At 45.6% G+C, this 23,151-nt stretch overlaps 1 protein-coding gene across 1 annotated transcript in view; it reads left to right on the top strand.

Moving 5' to 3' along the window:
- ACAD9 (acyl-CoA dehydrogenase family member 9) overlaps window positions 1–23,151 on the top strand; it is a 200,550-nt gene that overhangs the window by 51,660 nt on the left and 125,739 nt on the right. Inside the window, exon 3 of the mRNA XM_077452161.1 lies at window positions 22,416–22,517. Coding sequence (XP_077308287.1) covers window positions 22,416–22,517 — 102 coding nt within the window. The remainder of the gene's footprint in view (window positions 1–22,415; window positions 22,518–23,151) is intronic.

Here is a 23,151-nt window from a genome sequence, read left to right as displayed (position 1 = left end):
ATGCCAGCCTGACTGGTTGGGGGGGGGAGTTTGGGGCGTACAGTCAGCCCAGGGTCGCTGGACCCAGGAAGAATCACGCCTGCCGATCAATGTGTTGGAACTTCGGGCATTCAGGAGGTGCCTATCCACATGGTCTCAGAGGCTGCAGGGGCGTTAGGTCAGGATCCAGTCGGACAACACCACGGCGGTGGCGTATGTCAACCATCAAGGAGCTTGGCTGCATCACTGGAGGTCGCTCACATCCTGCGGTGGGCAGAGCGGTGCATGCCGACTTTTTTGGCCCTGTACATTCCGGATGTAGAAAACTGGCAAGCGGACTACCTAAGTCAGATGCAGGACCAAGGGGAATGGTTGCTACATCCTTATGTATTTCGACTCCTATGCCTAAGGTGGGGCACGCCAGATTTGCATCTCCTGGCTTCTTGACTCAATCGGAAGGTACAGAGGTTTGTGACCAGGTCAAAGGATCCCTGGGCAGACGTGGCAGATGCGTTGGTGGCTCCATGGGGGCATTATCGCCTGATTTATGCTTTTTCCCCCCACTCAAAATTCTACCACTTCTGCTTCGCAGAGTGGAGGCCGAGGGGATTCCGGTAATTCTGATTGCCCCAGATGGGCCTTGGCGTCCGTGGTACACCGAATGGTGGCGGATGTTCCTTGGTGACTGATGCGAGAGGACCTTCTGCTGCAAGGTCCAATACTTCATCCTGCTTTACCGTCACTAGCTTTAACGGCATGGCTGTTGAAAGCCAGGTCCTAGGGGACCGAGGTCTTTCGGATTCGGTAATATCCACTATGCTGAGGGCATGGAAGTCATCTTCTCTGAAGATTTATCATTGTATGTGGAAGGCCTACATCTCCATGTGTGAGGAGATGGAGTGGCGTCCGCGCACATACTCGATTTCCAGGATCCTGCTGTTTTTTTGCAGTGAGGAGTGGATCAGAAACTTGCCTTAAGCACCATCAAGGGGCAGATGTCAGCTTTGGCTGTCTTTTTTTCAGCGACCCTTGGCGATTCATTCATTAGCGAGTGCGCTTGTTCAGGGGGTTCAACATGTGACCCCCTCCAGTTCGACCACCGCTACCTCCGTGGGATTTGAATCTGGTGCTCTCGGTGCTTCAGAAACCGCCATTTGAAAACATTAGGGAGATCCTTTTTGACACTCTCTCAGAAAGTAGTCTTTCTAGTGGTGATTAGATCTGCCAGGAGGGTTTCTGAGTTGGCAGCCTTGTCTTGCAAGTCTCCCTACTTGATCCTCCACAAGGATAAAGCGGTGCTGCGTCCACAGCCTTAGTTTCTACCAAAGGTTGTTTTGGCCTTTAATCTAAATGAGGACATTGTGCTTCCGTCCTTATGTCCTCGGCTGTCACTCCCCAAAGAGGTGGCTTTGCATTCCTAGGATGTGGTTCGGGCTCTGCGGGTGTATCTGCTATGGCTCCTTTTCGGAGGTGGGACTCGTTTATATCGGTGGCTGGTCCGAAGAAGGGACTGGCAGTCTAATCGGCCACCATTTCTTGGTGGGTCAGACAGATTGTGGTTCAGCCATAAGGGGACGGGTGCCCCCCTTTCCTGTCACATTTTACCAGGGCAATTGGTGCCTCTTGGGCTTTCCGACGTTAAGCGTCCACTTCCCAGGTGTGTAAGGCGGCGACCTGGTCGTCCATTCACACTTTTACAAAATTTTACAAGGTTGATGTGAGAGCATCTTCGGATGCTTGCTTCAGCTTCAAGGTCTTGCAGGCGGCTGTTTAACCACTTTCAGACCGGACCATTTTGCTGGTAAATGACCAGAGGTCTTTTTACACTTTGGCACTGCGCTGCTTTAACTGGTAATTGCGCGGTCATGCAATGTTGTACCCAAACAAAATTTGCGTCCTTTTCTTCCCACAAATAGAGCTTTCTTTTGATGGTATTTGATTGCCTCTGCGATTTTTATTTTTTGCGATATAAACGTAAAAAGACCGCAAATTTTGAAAAAAAATGATATTTTCTACTTTTTGTTATTAGAAAAATCCAATAAACTCAATTTTAGTCATACATTTAGGCCAAAATGTATTCAGCCACATGTCTTTGGTAAAAAAAAAGTCAATAATTGTATATTTATTGGTTTGCGCAAAAGTTGTCACATCTACAAACTAAGGTACGTTTTCTGGAATTTACGCAGCTTTTAGTTTACGACTGCCTATCTCATTTCTTGAGGTGCTAAAATGGCAGGGCAGTACAAAACCCCCCCAAATGACCCCATTTTGGAAAGTAGACCCCCTAAGGAAATTGATAAGAGGCATGTTGAGCCCATTGAATATTTTATTTTTTTGCCTCAAGCGATTGAATAATGACAAAAAAAAAAATTTTTTTTTTTTTTTACACAAAGTTGTCACTAAATGATATATTGCTCACACATGCTATGGGCGTATGTGAAATGACACCCCAAAATAAATTCTGCTGCTTCTCCTGAGTATGGGGATACCACATATGTGGGACTTTTTGGGAGCCTAGCCGCGTACGGGGCCCCGAAAACCAAGCACCGCCTTCAGGCTTTCTAAGGGCGTAAATTTTTGAGTTCACTTCTCACTACCTATTACAGTTTTGAAGGCCATAAAATGCCAAGATGGCACAAAACCCCCACAAATGACCCCATTTTAGAAAGTAGACACCCCAAGCTATTTGCTGAGAGGCATGTTGAGTTCATGGAATATTTTATATTTTGCCACAAGTTGCGGGAAAATTACAAACTTTTTTTTTTTTTTTTTTTTTTTAACAAAGTTGTCACTAAATGATATATTGCTCATGCATGCCATGGGCATATGTGAAATGACACCCCAAAATAAATTCTGCTGCTTCTCCTGAGTACGGGGATACCACATATGTGGGACTTTTTGGGAGCCTAGCCGCGTACGGGGCCCCGAAAACCAAGCACCGCCTTCAGGCTTTCTAAGGGCGTAATTTTTTGATTTCACTCCTCACTACCTATTACAGTTTTGAAGGCCATAAAATGCCAAGATGGCACAAAACCCCCACAAATGACCCCATTTTAGAAAGTAGACACCCCAAGCTATTTGCTGAGAGGCATGTTGAGTCCATGGAATATTTTATATTTTGCCACAAGTTGCGGGAAAATTACAAACTTTTTTTTTTTTTTTTTTTTTTTCACAAAGTTGTCACTAAATGATATATTGCTCACGCATGCCATGGGCATATGTGAAATGACACCCCAAAATAAATTCTGCTGCTTCTCCTGAGTATGGGGATACCACATATGTGGGACTTTTTGGGAGCCTAGCCGCGTACGGGGCCCCGAAAACCAAGCACCGCCTTCAGGCTTTCTAAGGGCGTTACAGTTTTGAAGGCCATAAAATGCCAAGATGGCACAAACCCCCCCCAAATGACCCCATTTTGGAAAGTAGACACCCCTAAATTTAGGGGTACACTAGTGAGACTAGGTAATAAATGGCGGGTGCCCTGAAACTATAAAAAAATAACTAACCAACCAGCGTCACCTGTAACAGTTATATGGTGATCACTGGTGAAAGGGTTAACTAGGGGGCAATCAGGGGGCTTTATGCGGTAGTATATGGGGGTCCCTGGCGCTATAAAAAGCTGCAGCGAACCTAAATACCTACCTGCCTAACTAGCGTCACCTGTGACACTAATACAGCGATCAGAAAAACGATCGCTTATTAGGCTGGGTTCACACTGGAGCGATGCGGGAACGCCACGAATGCGCGGCGGGTTCCCGCATCGCATGCCTCCCGGCGGCAGTTCACACTGCCCTATGCGAACTGCTGGGAGTGTCAGTGAAATGTTACTGACACCCCCAGATCAGTTCGCATATCGCAGTGCGATCTGCAAACTCGGATCGCATGGTGTGAACACCCATGCGATCCGATTCTGCTGCGGGCCAAAAAAAGGGTCCCGTGCGAATTTGCGGCGGGTGCGGCGGGTGCGGCGAATGGCTGAACTCGAATCGCACAGAGATCGGATGTGATTTGCACTGCAGTGCGGTGCGAATCACATCCGTTCTCATAAACCGCTGCAATGTGAACCCAGCCTTAGTGACACTGGCGACGGGGGGTGATCACGGGGTTAAACCTTTATTGGGGGGGTTAGGGGGGTACCTTAGAACTAAAGGGGGCTAACCCTAACTGCCCTAACAGTTATTAGTCACAAATGACACCCGCCGGGTGATCAGGGGGTTAAACCTTTATTAGGTAATAAATGGCGGGTGCCCTGAAACTATAAAAAAATAACTAACCAACCAGCGTCACCTGTAACAGTTATATGGTGATCACTGGTGAAAGGGTTAACTAGGGGGCAATCAGGGGGCTTTATGCGGTAGTATATGGGGGTCCCTGGCGCTATAAAAAGCTGCGGCGAACCTAAATACCTACCTGCCTAACTAGCGTCACCTGTGACACTAATACGGCGATCAGAAAAATGATCGCTTATTAGGCTGGGTTCACACTGGAGCGATGCGGAAACGCCGCGAATCCGCGGCGGGTTCCCGCATCGCATGCCTCCCGGCGGCAGTTCACACTGCCCTATGCGAACTGCTGGGAGTGTCAGTGAAATGTTACTGACACCCCCAGATCAGTTCGCATATCGCAGTGCGATCTGCAAACTCGGATCGCATGGTGTGAACACCCATGCGATCCGATTCTGCTGCGGGCCAAAAAAAGGGTCCCGTGCGAATTTGCGGCGGGTGCGGCGGGTGTGGCGGGTGCGGCGGGTGCGGCGAATGGCTGAACTCGAATCGCACAGAGATCGGATGTGATTTGCACTGCAGTGCGGTGCGAATCACATTCGTTCTCATAAACCGCTGCAATGTGAACCCAGCCTTAGTGACACTGGCGACGGGGGGTGATCACGGGGTTAAACCTTTATTGGGGGGGTTAGGGGGGTACATTAGAACTAAAGGGGGCTAACTCTAACTGCCCTAACAGTTATTACAGTCACAAATGACACCAATGCAAAAAAAAAAAAAAAAAAAATGACATTGGTGTCACTGTGACTGGGGGGCAGGGGTAATTGGGGGGGTGATCGGGGGGTAAAGGGGGGGTGTGAGTGTGCCTGGCATGTTCTACTGTGTGTGTGAGTGTTGGTGCAACTTACTGATCCGCTCTCCTCCGTGTCGGAACGGAAAATACCGACACGGAGGAGAGAATACATCACTTCCTCTCCTGTGTTTACATTACAGGAGAGGAAGTGATGTCACCGGGGATTTCTATTCGTCGGGAGCGATCGCGAGGGGGTGGCCATGAATGAATGGCCGTCCCCTCGTCCGGGATCGCTCCCGTACGAATTCCGACCGCCGCAGGCACCGGGCGGGGGCCCGATCGGGCCCCCGACCCGCGGGAGGCAAGGGACGTACATGTATGTCCTTATGCCTGCCCGTGCCATTGTACCGACGTACATCGGCGTGCGGCGGTCGGCAACTGGTTAAGGTTGCTACTCCTCCGTTGAGGAGCTCTGGTTGTTATGGGTGGAGTTATTTTCTTGATGTTCCCACCCTCGTTTCTGCTTGGGGACATCCTTAAGGTCAAGATGAAGATGCTGTGTCTGGCAATGAATGACAGAGAAAATAGGATTTTTGCACTGCACTTTACCGTAAAATACTTCTCTAAAGTTCATTGACGGACACCGCACCCACCCCTCCTATTTATGTTTGTACTGCTTTTGACGAACTGAGCTGCTGGATACAGTGTGAGGGGTTATAGCCAGTTGGACTGCCCTCTGGGAGGTACTGTGCAAGTGTTGCTGTTTTTAACACTTTCTGTCTAGTCCTCTCCTAAAGGGGCGATATAACCCTAAGGTCAAGATGAGCTGCTGTGTCTGTCAATGAACTTCAGAGAAAAGGATTTTACGGTGAGTACAAAAATCCTATTTTTGTTTATAGATGGAGCCAGAGCCAAACAGACCGTTGACCCCTATTCCCAACCCTGTTCTGTAGAACTTGGGAGTTTTTTGGGTATTGCTGTTGACCTTTTGTGTGTTCCAACAACTCCTACTGCATTTTCTCTAATATAAAGTAAATGTAAATTCCAGCAGGAAAAGTGGGAACCTTTCATAATGGGCACAATTGGTATGTAGTCCCAGAACGCAGTAAAGAGATCTCACCCAAAGATTCCACAAACAATTTAAGAAACTGTAGTGATTTAACTTTCTTCTGCCAAGACTGATACACCAGTTTAAATTTGCATATCGGGTAGAATTCCAAGCTAAACCTAGTTGTACTGAAGTTGAATTCAGTACAACCATCATGCTCATACAGTACCTTAGTACCATAGTGATTATACCCCTTGAAATTTTCCACATTTTGTCACGTTACAACCAAAAATGTAAATGTATTTTATTGGCATTTTATTTGATAGACTAACACATAATGGCACATAAGAAAATGATAAATGGTTTTCAAACTTTTTTTACAGATATCTGAAACGTGTGACATGCATTTGTATTCAGCCCTTTTTACTCTGATACCCCTAACTGAAATCTAGTTGATTCAATTGCCTTCAGAAGTCACCTAATTGGTAAATAAAGTCCACCTGTGTTTAATTTAATCTCCTTATGAATACTGCTGTTCTGCGAAGCCCTCAAAGGTTTGTTAAGAGAACCTTGGTGAACAAACAGCATCATGAAGGCCAAGGAACACACTAGACAGGTCAGAGATGAAGTTGTGGAGAAGTTTTAAGCAGATTTAGGTTGTGAAAAAATTATCCCAAGCTTTGAACACCTCACAGAGCACTGTTAAATACATCATCCGAAAATATAAAGAGTATGACACAACTGCAAACCTACCAAGATATGGCTGGCCACCTTAATTAACAGGCCGGACAAGGGGAGCATTAATCAGAAGCATGGTAATGGAGGAGCAGCAGAGATCTACAGCTGAGGTGGGAGAATCTATTAGTCGTGCACTCCACAAATCTGGCCTTTATGGAAGAGTGGCAAACAAAAAGCCATTGTTGAAAGGAAGATGGAACGCCATAATAAGTCCCAGTTTCAGTTTGCGAAAAGCCATGTGGGGGACACAGCAAATATGTGGAAGAAAGGTGCTCTGGTCAGATGACACCAAAATGTAACTTTTTGGCCTAAAATCAAAACGTTATGTGTGGCAGAAAACTAAAACTGCACATCACCCTTAACACAGGATCATGTTGTGGGGATGCTTTTTTTCAGCAGGGTCAGGGAAGCTGGTCTGAGTTGATGGATGGAGCCAAGTAAAGGGCAATAGAAGAAAACCCGTTGGTCTGCAAAAGACTTGTGACTGGGGATGGAGGTTCACCTTCCAGCAGGACAAGGACCCTAAGTACACAGCCAGAGCTACAATGCAATGGTTTAGATCAAAGCATATTCATGTGTTTGAATAGCCTAGTCAAAGTCCAGACGTAAATCCAATTGAGAATCTGTGGCAATACTTGAAATTTGCTGTTAATGGATGCTCTCCATCAAGTCTGACAGAGCTTGAGCTATTTTGCAAAGAAGAATGGGCAAAAATGTCTCTCTAGATGTGCAAAGCTAATAGACATACCCAAAAAGACTTGCAGCTGTAATTGCAGCGAAAGGTGGTTCTGCAAAGTATTGACTCAGGGGGGCTGAATACAAATGCACCCCACGCTTTTCACATTTTTATTTGTAAACAATTTGGAAAACCATTTATCATTTTCTTTCCACATCACAGTTATGTGCCACTTTGTCTTTGTTGTTTTACATAAAATCCCAATAAAATAAATTTTATGTTTTTGGTTGTACCATGACAAAATGTGGAAAATTTCAAGTGGTATGAGCACTTTTTTTTTCAAGGCACTCGAGGTGGACAGAAATTTGGTCGGTTCCTACTGAACTGGCCAAATTTTGATGCCTCTATAGCCAGCTTAACCACTTTGACCACTGGGCACTTAAACACCCTTAATAACCAGACCAATTTTCAGCTTTCGGTGCTCTCGCATTTTGAATGACAATTACTCAGTCATGCAACACTGGACCTATATGAAATTTTTGTCCTTTTTTTCACACAAATAGAGCTTTCTTTTGGTGTTATTTAATCACCGCTCGTTTTTTTTTGTGCTATAAAAGAAAAAAGACCGAAAATTCTGTCAAAAAAATGAATTTTTCTTCGTTTCTGTTATAAAATTTAGCAGATTAGTAATTTTTTTTCATAAATTTTGGCCAAAATTTATACTACTACATATCTTTGGTAAAAATAAGTACAAATTGGTGGATATTTGGTCTTTGTGAAAGTTAGAGTCCACAAGCTATGGTGCCAATATCTGAAAATTGATCACACCTGAAGTACTGACAGCCTATTTCAATTCTTGAGACCCTAACATGCCAGAAAAGTAAAAATACCCCCCAAATGACCCCTTTTTTGGAAAGAAGACATTCCAAGGTATTTAGTAAGAGGCATGATGAGTTTTTTGAAGTTGTCATTTTTTCCCACAATTCTTTGCAAAATCAAGATTTTTTTTTCTTCACAAAATTGTCATATTATCAGTTTATTTCTCACACACAGCATATGCATACCACAAATTACACCCCAAAACACATTCTGCTATTACTCCCGAGTACGGCAATACCACATACAGAGGCCCAACATGCAGGGAGCACCATCAGGCGTTCTGGAGCACCCAGGACAATTCTGACATTTCTCTCCTACATGTAAAAATCATAATTTATTTTCTAGAAAATGACATAGAATCCCAAAACATTATATATGTTTTTTTAGCAAACACCCTGGAGAATACATTGGTGGTTGTTGCAACTTTTTATCTCGCATGGTATTTGCGCAGCAATTTTTCGAATGCTTTTTTTTGGAAAAAAAATAATTTTGTGCTTAAAAAAACAAAAAAAAAACAAACACAGTAAAGTTAGCCCAATTTTTGCATAATGTGAAAGATGAAGTTACGCTGAGTAAATAGATACCTAACATGTCACTCTTCAAAATTGCACACGCTCGTGGAATGGCACCAAACGTCGCTACTTAAAAATCCCCATGGGCGACGCTTAAATTTATTTTACTGGTTACATGTTTTGAGTTACAGAGGAGGTCTAGGGCTAGAATTATTGCTCTCGCTCTAACGTTCGCAGCGATACCTCACATGTGTGGTTTGAACACCGTTTTCATATGTGGGCGGGACTTGCGTATGCGTTCGCTTCTGCATGCGAGCACATGGGGACAGGGGCGCTTTAAATTTATTTTTTCCTTACTGTTCATTTTACTTTATTTTAGTTTGACATTTTTTCCCCCAAAAATCAATTTTTTGATCACTTTTATTCCTATTACAAGGAATGTAAACATCCCTTGTAATAGGAATATGGCATGACAGATCCTCTTTACAGTGAGATATGGGGTCAATAAGACCCCACATCTCACCTCTAAGCTGGGAAGCCTGAAATAAAAAATAAAAAAAAAATATATATTCTGGCTTTGATTGTATTGACGAGTCGGTAGAAGCACCGCAGGGTGGCAGGAGGGGGGGGGGGATGTCTATGGCTGGGTATCTCCGGGTATGGCAATTTATGGCAGGGTACTGCAGAGTATTGGCTGGAATTGCACTGCAGAGTATTGGCGGGCACTGCAGAGTATTGGCGGGGGAATTGAGGGGTTCATTTTCGGTGAGCAGCGATGTGGGCACTGCAGATGTAGCCCACAGCGCTGCTGACACCGATCTCTTCCCCCTCCTCTGTACCGATCGGTACAGAGAGGGGAGGGAGGAACCGGCCTCATAACATGAAGCCGGTTTGTTTACAAGTGATCACTCCGTCATTTGACGGAGCGATCACTTGGTAAACGGCCGCGACAAGGGGCCGTTTACCGTGAGGACCCGGCGGTCACGGATGCTCTCCAGTGCGTGCCCCATGGGGCACGTGAGAGCGGAATTCTGGGAGGACGTCATATGACGGCCTCCCAGAGTTAAACAACCGCCCTGTAGCCGTCATTCGGCTATGGAGCGGTTGTTAAGTGGTTAACCTATGTAAGAGATTTATATACTTCCTATTTTAAGCCTGAATGAATGATTTGTATAGCGCTGCAAATGCGAAATGAATCGCCTCAAGGAGCTTGGTCCGTCCTGTGTTGTCCTGCTTCTTAGAAGAGGTGGGTCTTGAGTTTTTTTTTTTTCTGAAGGCCCGATGGTTTTCTTCCATGCGGATGTTCGTGGGTAGAGCGTTCCGTAGCTGTGGTCCTTGGACTGCGAATCTTCGTTCTCCCTTTGATTTGTAGCGGGACATGGAGATGAGGCGGTTTTGGTTAGTTGATCGGAGGTTGCGATTGGGTGTGTAGTGTTCCGGTCATGTGGTCTCTTGTGTCAGCCAGTGACGGCTGCAGGAGTGAGATTACTCGCCAATGGCTGGAAATGAATGAGACCGGTGATGTCACCCAATGGCTCCTTTGGCCATCCATTGTTGGTGCTCCCTCCTCTCTTCTGCAACTGCTGCTGATTGACCCAGTGGTTAGCCTGATCACCTGACTGGACTAGATCAGACTGTGAACTGATCGCGATTCTTTCCCCCTGGCAATCTTGACAAAGCATTTTGCCAATTCTATGCAGAGTTCTCTGCTCAAGCTGATAGCAAAAAACAGAACAAAAAAAAGGCAGTCTGCCAAGTTTCACGACATTACTCAGCTGCTGCGCTAACAATAAACATCGTAAGGTTTTGTTCTTTAGATCAGAAAAATGAATTTCGGTCTGTAAATGAAGGAAGTTTAACCACTTAAATACTAAACCTTTTTCTGACACTTGCTGGTTTCAAGTTAAAATCATTATTTTTTGCTAGAATGTTACTTAGAACCCCCAAACATTTATATATATATATATATATATATATATATATATATATATATATATAATGTATGTTATTTTAAAAAAAATTTTTAGCAGAGACCCTAAAGAATAAAATGGATTGCAATATTTTATCTCGCACTGTATTTGCGCAGCGATCTTTCAAATGCAATTTTTTGGGAAAATAACTGGAGTTAGTACTCACCGGTAACTCCTTTTCCAGTGGTCTTCCAGGATAGCCCCTGAGAGATGGAGTCCCTCCCATCTTTACCGGAAACACATTGCCAATCAGTTCAAAAGGCGGACCTTCAGGTCCCTGGTCAGTCATTTACCAAGAACCGAAGGATGGAACTGTAAGAAACAACAACATAACCACAACAAACAATATCATTGTTGTATTAAGCTTGTGAAAATAATAAAGGGTGGGATCGTGCTGTCCTGGAAGACCACTGGAAAAGGAGTTACCGGTGAGTACTAACTCCAGTTTTCCCCAGTTGTCTTCCAGGACAGCCCCTGAGAGGATCCCCAAGTACTCACCAGATTAGGGTGGGACCACGGCCTGGAGGACTTTTCTCTCAAAAGCCTGATCCTGACTGGACATTAGATCCAGTCGATAATGTTTTGTAAAGGTGGAAAAGCTTGACCACGTGGCCGCCTTACAAATTTGCTCCGGGGTAGCACCAGCCCTTTCTGCCCAGGAAGCCGCCAATGCCCTTGTAGAATGGGCCCTAACACCCCCAGGAGGGTCTTTGTTCATTGCTCTATAACCCTCTGTAATAGCTAACCTGATCCAACTAGCTATGGTGGCTTTTGAGGCCTTCTGTCCTTTGCGTTGACCTGAAAAAAGGACGAAGAGGGAATCTGAGATTCTAAACTGACTTGCTACCTTAAGGTATTCTAAAATACAACGCTTAACATCCAAAAAATGAAAAGTTTCCTCCTTCTTATTTGACGCATTCTGACAGAAAGAAGGAAGGACGATGTCCTGCGACCTGTGAAATTTAGATGCCACTTTTGGCAAGAACCCAGGGTCTGTTTTTAGAATCACTCTATCTTCCAAGATCTGTAGGAACAGTTCTCTTATAGAAAAAGCTTGCATCTCATTAACCCTGCGGGCTGAAGTGATTGCTACCAACAGGACTGTCTTGAACGTGACCAATCTTAGAGAGGACTCTGATATAGGTTCGAAAGGAGATCCTAAGAACGCTTTCAGAACGACAGCTAAATCCCAGGAAGGAGTTTGGTTGACTCTGACTGGCTTACGTCTAGAGATTGCTTTACAAAATCTAGAAAGGAAAGGATCCTCCTGCAACTGTCTTTCTAAGTACACACTTGAGGCAGCTATCTGAACCTTGATAGTACTAGGGGTTAACCCCTTGTCTACCCCCTCTTGCAAGAACTGAAGGATATCAGCTGTGTGCATGTCCTTCCTCCCACAGTTGTTCAACCAACTATTGAATTTTCTCCAGACTTTCCTATATATAGCCCTGATAGTTGGTTTTCTACTCTGTAACAGGGTCTGGATCACCTTATCCGTCAGACCCTTCCTTCTCAAGATTTCCTCCTCAGTAACCACGCCGAGAGGCTCAACAAGGTTACCTGAGGGTGAAAAAGAGGTCCCTGCGACAGGAGATCTCGTCTGCAGGGAAGTCTCAGTGGAGGCTGGTCCGACAGCTGTAGCAGCGTTGTAAACCATGGCCTTTTGGGCCAATATGGTGCCAAAAGGATTAAGCAAGTCTCCTCCGCAAGGAACTTTGCTAGAACCCTTGGGATAAGGTGTAGAGGTAGAAACGCATATGCCAGGCTGAAAGACCATGGAGTTTGTAAAGCATCTACTGCCAAGGGGCGATCCCCTGGGCATAGAGAGCAAAAATTTTGGACTTTTGCATTCGACCTGTTTGCAAAAAGATCCACTACTGGCCTTCCCCAGTGAGTTACTATCAGATTGAAAACTTCTGGATGTAGCGACCATTCTTGATTCAAAACTTGTTGTCGACTCAAGAAGTCAGCAGTGCAGTTCATCTCCCCCTTCAAACGAATCACAGAAATGGATTTTAGATTGGACTCTGCCCACTGAAAAATGTGTCTGGCCACTGATATCAAACGAGGACTTCTGGTACCTCCTTGTTTGTTTAGATATGCTACAGCCGTCATATTGTCTGAGCGGACCTGTAGATGATGACCCTGTAGCAAGGTCTGGAATGCCAACATAGCCCTGAGGATTGCCGCTAACTCCTTCCAGTTGGAGGAGAGGAGCCTCTCCTCCTGAGTCCACTGGCCCTGGGCCCAGTCTGAGTTGAGATGAGCTCCCCAACCCCAACTGCTCGCATCTGTGGTCAGAGTAGAGGTGATAGGCAAGACCCGGAGAACCCCCTTGTTTAGGTTCCCTGCGTCCTTCCACCACCAGAGGGACTGCTTTATTCTTCTGGGAATTGATACCTCTTCCTCCAACTCCTTGCCCTTCAAGTGATCTAGCAAGAAACCCTGGAGGTCTCTTTGATGGAACCTGCCCCATTGCACAGCTGGAATGGCTGCCGTCATGAGGCCTAGCGCTGACATGATCTCTCTTACTGTGCACTTGGAAGAGGTTTGGAGAAAAGAGATTCTGCGCCACAGGTTCAAAATCTTTTCCTCCGGCAGTACTATCGTTTGCTCCACTGAGCTGACTTTTTGGCCTAGGTATAGAATTTTCTGAGTAGGAACAGTCTTGGACTTTTCCTGATTGATAATCCATCCCAGCTGTCCTAGACTGAGCTGTGTTAAGTCCTGAGAGAGCTTTTTCTCTGAGTGGGCCGTCAGCAGTAAGTCGTCTAGATATGGAATGATCGAGACCGACTGAAGCCTTAACGGAACTAGTGCCTCCCCGAGAACTTTGGTAAAGATTCTCGGGGAGGCTGACAGTCCGAACGCAAGAGCTCTGCACTGAAAATGATAAATCTTTGCATCTATCTGAATAGCCATGCAAAGAAATTTATGGCATTCCTTCCTTAACTGGTATATGCAGATAGGCGTCCCTTAAATCTTTATTGAATAGATCGACTCCATCCGAAACTTCTTGTACCGGATGGAGAGATTCAGAGGTTCATAATCAGTCTTAACTTCCCGGACGGCTTTTTTTTACCACAAATATATGAGAGTAAAAAACGTCCCCCTGCTCCTGAATGGGGACTGGTGTCAATACCTCTTGATCCACCATTTCCCCTAACAACAAAGGTAAAGCCCTGGCCTTCTCTGAATGGCTTGGGAGCTTTGTTACAAGAAATTTTGAGGGTGGGCAGCTGTGAAACTCTAGCGCATACCCTCTCTTTATTATGTTTAAAACAAACTTGTTTGAGGTTATCTTCTCCCATTGTGGAAGAAAGCTCGATAACCTTCCCCCCACAGGGAGCCTGATGTCACTGGGGCTTAGGGGCCTGACTGGGGCGGCTAAAAAGTAAGCCCCCTTTTCCCTTCCCTTTTTGACCTGTCCAGTGCTTTTTAGGCTTGAACTCCTCCCTTTTGGCGGGTTTGAAAAAAATTTCTTGAAAAATCTTTCTTTTTGATGGGAAGTCTTCTTCCTGTCTGCCGTCCTTTCTAAGGCGGTATCCAATTCAGGACCAAAAACCAAATCCCCTGTAAAAGGGACACTACACAAGCGAGATTTGGACGCCGTGTCACCACCCCATGTCTTCATCCATACCACTCTTCTAGCTGCCACTGAAAGTGCGGCCGTTTTAGCCGTAAATTTCACTGAATCAGTGGAAGCGTCAGAGATAAAACTTGTGGCCTTAAAGAGCATAGGAAAGGTCTTTAATAGCTCAGCCCTAGGAGTGCCTGTTTTTAGATGCTCTTGCAGCTGCGATAGCCGGAACTCCAAATTTCTAGCCACACAAGATGTGGCTAGAGACGGTTTTAACCCGGCCATGAAGGCATCCCAGGCCCTCTTTAGGACCGCATCTGTTCTTCTATCCATTGGATCCTTTAGGTGACCCATGTCTTCGAAGGCTAAGTCAGATTGCTTTGAGACTTTGGAAAGATGTGCGTCTAGTTTTGGATTTTTATTCCAGACCGCCTCTGGGCTCTCGTCAAAAGGGAATCTTCTTTTTAAGGAATTTGGAAAGAAGACTTTTTTTTGTTTGGTTCAGACCACTCCTTAAGGACCAGATCAGAAAGTACTTTGTGTATGGGAAAAACCTTTGCCTTCCTCTTCCCCAGAGCCTCATACATTAAATCATGCCTGGATAATTGATTCTCTTTTTCATGAATTTCCAGCGTATCATAAATGGCGCTCAAAAGCTCCTCTACCTCCTCAAGAGAAAGCTTATACTTTGCACCTTTGTTAGCTACAGCCTGATCCTCATCCTGATCCGAATCAACGTCGGAGGATTCAGGACTAACTAACGCGGGGCTATGCTCCCTGACTATACGGGGCTCCCCGGAACTAGGTGTCGTAAGGCATGGTGAGGAGGAGATTGTGGTTGCCTTAGTAGTGGAAACAGCTGTACCTACGTCCGTAATCAAATCGTGAAGGGATTTAAAAGTTGAAGCCATTTCCTCTTTAAAGGAGCCAAGAAACTTAGCCAGGGGAGAATCTGCCTCTGTTTTAAGAATGCCTGCAATACACTGTTGCATAAGGCTTTACCAGAACCCGAAGATAACCTATTTCCACAGTTTGGACATTTTTTGCGGCCAGATTTATCTTCCCTTGGGGCTTCCTTAGTCTGAAACAAAAAAGAGGGCATCCTTAGTAATTAGACTTAATACGCTAGGGAACACCTGTGCTGCACCACCACCAGACACAATCACCCGACCGGTAAAGTGAACACCGCCCTGCTGTACTACAAGTCCCAGCCTTAACACTACCACCAACCACCAGTGTAATGACGTGCCCAGCAGCCTACCTGGTTTTGACTGGTGCCTGCCTCCACCGGAGCGTTCTGGGGATTAGCCTCCATGGTCCCCCTTGAGATCCGGATCCCGCCGCTAGTCCGGTGCAGCTGGACGCTGGCAGGATCGTACAGGCACAGCGTGGGCTTTCCTCTTCCTCCCTGTGCCTTCAGAGAACCGGAAGTCTCGGCACACAGGGATGACGCCGTTCCGCCGGAAATGACGCAACGGCGTCACCGACCCCCACCGCTATCAGCGCAGAGAGCAGAGGAGGACACAGGCTGCCGCACTGCTCTCAGGGGGGAACTAACCTCATCCTGACGCTGGCCACCTCGGCACTGGAGAGAGGAAGGGAGCGGGTCGGCTCCTACAATGCTGGACGGTACCCGAGCCCTAAAAAAGAAAAAATGGACTAGCAGAGAACCTGCAGGACAGGACCCAGTCCCCCAGCGCAGATTCACCCTCTTCAGGCAGCCCCTGAGAGATGTAGTCCTCCTGGTTCCTGGCAACATGTTCCTCCGACGGAGGAAACACAAATGACTGACCAGGGACCTGAAGGTCTGCCTTTTGAACTGATTGGCAATGTGTTTCCGGTAACGATGGGAGGGACTCCATCTCTCATGGGCTGTCCTGCAAGACAACTGGGGAAAATACTTTAACCGCTTCCCGACTGCCTCTCGCAGATATACTGCAGCAGAAGGGCACGTACAGGCACATTAACGTACCTGTACGTGGCCCTTTAAGAGGCAGCTTGCGGGTGCGCACGCCCCGCCGGGAGCTCCGTGACCAAGGTCGGCGGGGATACCCGCGATCGTCTCACGGTGAGGAAGAACGGGGAGATGCTAATGTAAACAATCATCTCCCCATTCTGTCTAATGACACTGTCACTAATCACAGCTCTCTGTAATCGGGAGCGATGATCAGTGTAGTGTCGCACACAGCCCCCCCATTTAGAATCACTCCCTAGGACACACTTAACCCCTACAGCGCCACCTAGTGGTTAACCCCTTTACTGCCAGTCACATTTACACAGTAATCAATGCATTTTTAATTGCACTAGTCGCTGTATAAATGTGACTGGTCCCAAAATCTCACCAGAAGTGTCTGCCGTAATGTCTGTCACGATAAAAATCGCTGATTGCCGCCATTACTAGTTAAAAAAAAAAAAAAAAAAATCAATAAAAATGCCATAAAACTATCCCCTATTTTGTAAATGCTATAACTTTTGCGCAAACCAATCAATAAACGCTTATTGCGATTTTTATTTTATTTTTTACCAAAAATATGTAGAATACGTCTCGGCCTAAACTGAGGGAAAAAAAAATATTTTTAATATATTTTTGGGGATATTTATTATAGTAAACAGTAAAAAAAGAATGCGTTTTTTTTTTTTTTTTTTTTTTTTTTTATTGTGGCTTTTTTTTTTGTTACCATCAAAAGAAAGCTCTATTTGTGGGAAAAAAAAGGACGTCAATTTTGTTTGGGAGCCACGGCCGTGCAATTGTCAGTTAAAGCAACCCAGTGCCGAATCGCAAAAAGTGCTCTGGTTTTTGGCCAGCCAAATGGTCCGGGGTTTAAGTGGTTAATAAAAACAAACAAAAAACTAAACCATAAAGTTAGCCCAATTTTTATGTATAATGTGAAAGATGATGTTAAGCAGCGAGAATCGTGGTCTTTATTCTAAGCAAAAAAATTGTGACTCTAGTTTTTTTTTTTTGCTTAAGCAAAATTACGTTTTTTTTTTTTTTTTTGTTTTTGAGGATAGCTGCTTCTTCCCATAGATTTCTATGAGGTCCTGTGGTTTTGCTCACCACTCCTGCGTGTGTTGTATCTTTGGCGTGCTTTCTTTAACCACACTAAAACTGCGTGACCTCCTAGAAGTCTATTGGTAAACGCAACTAACTCGCACAAATCCTGCGGGTTTCCCGTGCTTTGGCCGGAGTGCAACGGGACCGTACTAGGGCAATGTCAAGCTACCCTGATTGGTTGCTGTTGGCAACAATCCAGCTTCCCGCTTGCTCCAGTATTTATGCACATGCGCCTTTCCCAAAATATGGTAATGTTGCATTTTTCGATGAGTAGTTTACAGTGTTAATAGTTTTAGACTTTGATCAGAGTAAACTGGAAGCTTCAGACCTGTTTCAGCTTTCTTGCTGCAAGAAATGATTGCTGTGTGAATGTGAGAGTCCTTGCCCAGACTTTGCACTGAGTTACAGGTCAGATAATTGTGTGTCGTATTATCCACTGCCACTCAGGATTATCCATCTGTTCCTGATGGCTTCATCTCTCTCTTGCTGATTGCCTGCCTGCTATCTTGAGAGCAACAAAATAGAGGAAAACTAATGTATACAATAAAGTTGTTTCCTCGTACATTGTACTGTCACAAGATCACACTATCACCTGCCTGTGCTGATGTGTTTTGGCAGGACTTCACTTCTGACTAGATATGGAAGCTGTTTATCCCAGTGTTTTATGGCTTTTTTAAAAAAAAATACAGGAAACTAAAAGTATTGTAAAATGAAAAATTTAAAATCATTAGCCTTATTCCTTTAGTCACTTTCTTCTGTAGAAAAATATAGACTGTGGGTGGCTAATACGAAGCCTCCATAAGAGGATTAAGTATGAGCAGGAAATTCCACATGGACTGTATGGCAGCAATACTTTTCAGAAAGAGGTGAGCAAGATGTTACAATCTAAAGGGAAGCTGAATGTTTTTTGGTCAGTGTATAATAATTTTGGAATGTTTTTAAAAGGCAATCAACTGACCCTATATATTATTGTCCTCTTAAAGACATACTCTAGTACTTCCCATGCAGGTTAAAGTGACAGCTTTTCCGTAAAGCCCCCCCCCCCCCCCCGATCCACGTATGTTTACCTTTCTTGTGCTCAGCTTTCTGATAGTTTCAAATATCCAGCGCTTTTGGGTATAGTGAAGCAAGTTACGCCCCTAAGATGGCGCCCAGCCCTAGTGGCCAATTGCTAGGCACAAACACTGTCAGATGACTGGTGAAGTGATGTAACCATTCCCCTGGGCCATTCAGCTCTTCTGAGAAGGAGGAAGTAGCTGCAAAGGAGCACTTGTAAGGGGAGTATATGGGGCTCTGGGGATGCCCTTTGCAGACACTGTCACAATGCCCTGCATGGGCAAAGTGACAGGGTCTTTTTAACGTCTTTATTTTATAAAAACATATATTACAGGGATCATCTATTAGGCTTGGTTCATATAAACAGAATTGCACCCGCATTGAAAATACACTGCTCTGCGTAAACGCGTGGGGCTGTCATTCATTCTGAATGGCACCACCCACGCATGTAAAAGTGCAGGTGCGAGAACCACAGGGAAATCGCATGGTCAAAAAGACTGATTTCCCTGCGGTTGCATATTTAAAAAGATGTATGCACTTTTTTTCTTTTTTGCTGAAATGCAGATACAGTAGGTGACCGCGATATTGTGTCAATCTCGCCGCTTTTATTGGCGAGATTGACACCCAGCGAGGTCTGGTATGGATTTTAAGGGGAGCCCCCAAAATCCATACCAGACCCCTATCCAAGCACGCAGCCCGGCTGATCAGGAAAGGGGGTAGGGACAAGCGAGTGACCCCCCTCCTGAGCCCTACCAGGCCGCATTGCCCTCAAGATGGGGGGGTGGGTGCTTTGGGGAAGGGGGGCACCCTACGGCCTCCCACTCCAAAGCACCTTGTCCCCATGTTGAACACAAGGTCCTCTTCCCAACAATCCTGGCCGTTGATTGTCAGGGTCTGTGGGCGGGGGGCTAATCGGAATCCGGGGGGCCACAGATCCCGGCCCCCCACCCTATGTGAATGAGTATGGGGTACATTGTACCGCTACCCATTCACCTGGGGAAAAAAGTGTCAATAAAAAAACGCACACAACACAGGTTTTCAAAGTAATTTATTAGGCAGCTCCGGGGGTCTTCTTCCGACTTCTCCGTGCTCTCTGGTTCTTCTCCGCGCTCTCCAGCGTCTTCTCCTGCTCTTCGGTTCTCCTGCCGGCTCCTCCGCTATCTTCTTACAGCACTTTTGCTAGCGGGGGCCCAGTCTTCTGCATCCTTCTTCCCTCTTCTCTGCACGATCACGTATAAAGGCTTGGGGTGTGGTCACGGGTGATGTCACACGGTGGCCCTGCCCCTTATGACGTCACAGTCCCAGCATGCCCTGAGACTTGACTTCATGTGTGACATCACCCGTGACCACGCCCCATGCCTATATAAGTGATCGCGCAGCACTCGCACGGCATTACATTGGGCAAGAGCGTCGTGTCAACATCGGAAAAAGAGAAGAGGAAGGACGCAGAAGACTGGGCCACCGCTAGGAAAAGAGCTGGAAGAAGATAGCGGAGGAGCCGGGAGAAGAGGCGAGAGAGCGTGGAGAAGAACCGGAGAGCATGAAGAAGTCGGAAGAAGACCCCGGAGCTGCCTAATAAATTACTTTGAAAACCTGTGTTGTGTGTTTTAAAAAATAAAATTAAAATTATTGACACTTTTTTCCCCAGGTGAATGGGTAGGGGTACGATGCACCCCATACTCATTCACATAGGGTGGGGGGGTCCGGGATCTGGGGGCCTCCTTATTAAAGGGGGCTCCCGGATTCTGATAAGCCCCCCGACAACCAGCCAGGGTTGTCGGGAAGAGGCCCTTGTCTTCATTAACATGGGGACAAAGCACCCACCCCCCATGTTGAGGGCATGCAGCCTGGTACGGCGCGGGGGGCGCTCGCATGTCTCCACCCCCTTTCCTGACTGGATGGGCTGCATGCTCGGATAGGGGTCTGGTATAGATTTTGGGGGGATTCATATGCCGTTTTTTCGACGTAGGGGGGTTCCCCTTAAAATCCATACCAGACCTAAGGGCCTGGTATGTCCTTGGAGGGGAAGCCATGCCAAATCTATTAGAGAGGCGACATTGTCGCTTCTCTCTCGCGCTCACTGCAATAGAAAAATGTGGCATTTTCCTATTGCAGCCAGCAGCATGTAAAGTGCCCTGTCGCCGAGAATCAGCGTGATGAGATCGAGCTGGAAACGCAATCTCGCAGTCAGGTACTGTATGGCAGCTCATTTATTTGGATGGGCTGGCACGCCTACCCAAATGCATAGGTGTGAACCTTGCATTAGGGTGGCCATACACACTACAATCTGACTGTACAATCTTATTTACTTTTACCAAAACTGTAATACAATGACAAATCACAGTCAGTCCAGTCAGTTTCTCTATCCTCCAGTTTCCTTCCACACTCCAAAGACATGCTGGTAGGTTAATTGGTTTCTTTCTAAATTGTCCTTGGGATGAGTATGTATAAATGTGAGTTAGGGACCTTAGATTGTAAGCTCCATGAAGTCAGGGACTGATGTGAATATACAATATATATGTAAAGCACTGTGTTGGTTATTGGCGCTGTGAAATATTGGGAAAAAATAGTACAGCTTTCACACATAAGTATTATACCATAACTTATAGCAACATGCACATAAAAAAACGCAGCGCCAATATAATTCAGAAACAGTAAAGTGAGTAAATCTTAGTCCATATATCGGCATAAATGAGTAATCCATAAAACTTGTGTATTTCATAAAAAGTCCAGAAAATGAAAAATCTATGTATGTTGCGCAAAAATCCACTACAAAGAAAAATTTATAGAAAGTTTCGAAGCCTCCCCACATGAAGAAACAATCCTTCCACTAGAGTGTTCAATGGTCAGCCATGGCCTTCCCATAGAATCAACACTCACCTTTACAGCAGCGTTCACGTCTGTGTCCTTTGGACAAATATCCAACTGCAGGCAAACAGATCCCACTCGGTATCCACTTCAGAAAAGAACTCCTCGATGGGTCAAAGCTGAATGATAAATAAAGCTCACCAGGCGCCAAAGAGATGCTGTTGTCACTCAGTCCCCTGAGTGCAGTCACATTAGTCTTCTCGGTGGTGCTTCAGGCTGGAGCCGGAAGCGCCTTAATAAGTCTCTATCACACGGGGGGCTTACATGCGTGATCCTTACAGGGCCTTGTTTTGTTGTTTCAGGGATGCACGCCTATCCAACTCCATTGCTGTCTATTTGGATGCAGCAGCTGCATGGACACAGCTGCTGTGTGCCAATATGACATCTGTGTGGGTGTGTTTTAGGGCCTTGCACTCAAACTTGAATGGATGTCATATTAGGAGCAGTGTCTGTGTCCATGCAGCCATGGCCACATCCCTAAAAACAGCAATGGGACTGCCGCCACAAGGATCCACGAAACACCTGTACATCCCTGTCTGGGTAAACAGGGCCCTGCATGGGGCATACATATTGCCCTGTGTGAACAAGGCCGAATTATCTAATTAAAGGCATGCTGAGGAAGTTTTTTGTGTAACATCTGCACAGAAATGACCTTAATTTGAATTATTATCCACAGTACAGTTGGCGTAGAGGGTGATTAAGTGTTTTTGTAGCATTGCCTAGCCTTCAGACCTGAGCAAAAGCGTTGGCCAGGAGCATTGCAATTTTCACAGTGCTGCTCAGCATTTGTTGGTGAGGCTTTTATGAGCTCAAAGACCTTGTATTCTCGAAGCCTGAGAACACTTAGTATTCCTGTTTTTAGTGGAAGCTAGAGAGACTTACTGTAACTGTCAATGCAGCCAGGTGCAGAGAATGAATATCAGAGCCAAACAAGTGAGTACATGGTGTCAATTCAGTGTTTTAAAATGTTTGTTTGGCTAAAGACTGCCATAAAGTATGGAGTATATTTGCTAAATATTTTTTTAAATCTTTTTACAGTTGATTCTAAAGCAATTGATCAGAATGCTAAAATCCCACCTGAGACGCTGGAAGGGCTGAAGGAGCTTGGCCTTTTTGGCATTCAGATTCCTGAAGAATATGGTGAGTGTTTAGACTAAATATTGTCATTAAACTCGCAGATAGTAGATTGATGCGGTTAAGGTATTTTCAAATGCATCTTGTCTAAGTACCTAATTTGTCTGATCTAATGAATAAGACCACACAAATATATTGTGGGGTTTGCTCACATTTTTTTTTTTTTGCTAGAAATTACTGTACTTTAAATCCCCAAACCAATATATATTTCTGAAAACAGAGACACTGGAGAATAAATAATTGGCAGTTGCAATTATTTATTTTAACCACTTCAATACAGGGCACGCGTTTCAGTGGGTGGCCTTCTTCAAATCATCTTGAAAGCGTATATACGACAACAGCCACACACTTCCCCCTTCTCTCCTCGGCTTGCACTCCATCCACCACCCTGTGTTCCAAGCCTCGCATCCATGTTCCCTGAGCATATGACGTCGCCCTCGGGCGCTTCCACCTGCCGGTCCCTGCTAGCAGTTTTTCCAGCTGTCCATAGGCTCCTCTCCTCCATGGCCATCCTGCCACTTACCACCAGAGCTTTGGTTTGATGCATTTGACCCTCCATCCAGCTCTGCATATACCCGTTCTCCCTTTACATTGGAGTAGGCTTGGCACATGAGGAGCTTAGTTTACCACCACAGCATTG

This window comes from Lithobates pipiens, unplaced genomic scaffold (genome assembly GCF_037356315.1).
Source record: "Lithobates pipiens isolate NorthernLeopardFrog02 unplaced genomic scaffold, aLitPip1_a1.2 Scaffold_23, whole genome shotgun sequence".
In the NCBI taxonomy this organism is placed as follows: domain Eukaryota; kingdom Metazoa; phylum Chordata; class Amphibia; order Anura; family Ranidae; genus Lithobates; species Lithobates pipiens.
This window is presented reverse-complemented; position numbering and strand designations above follow the sequence as displayed.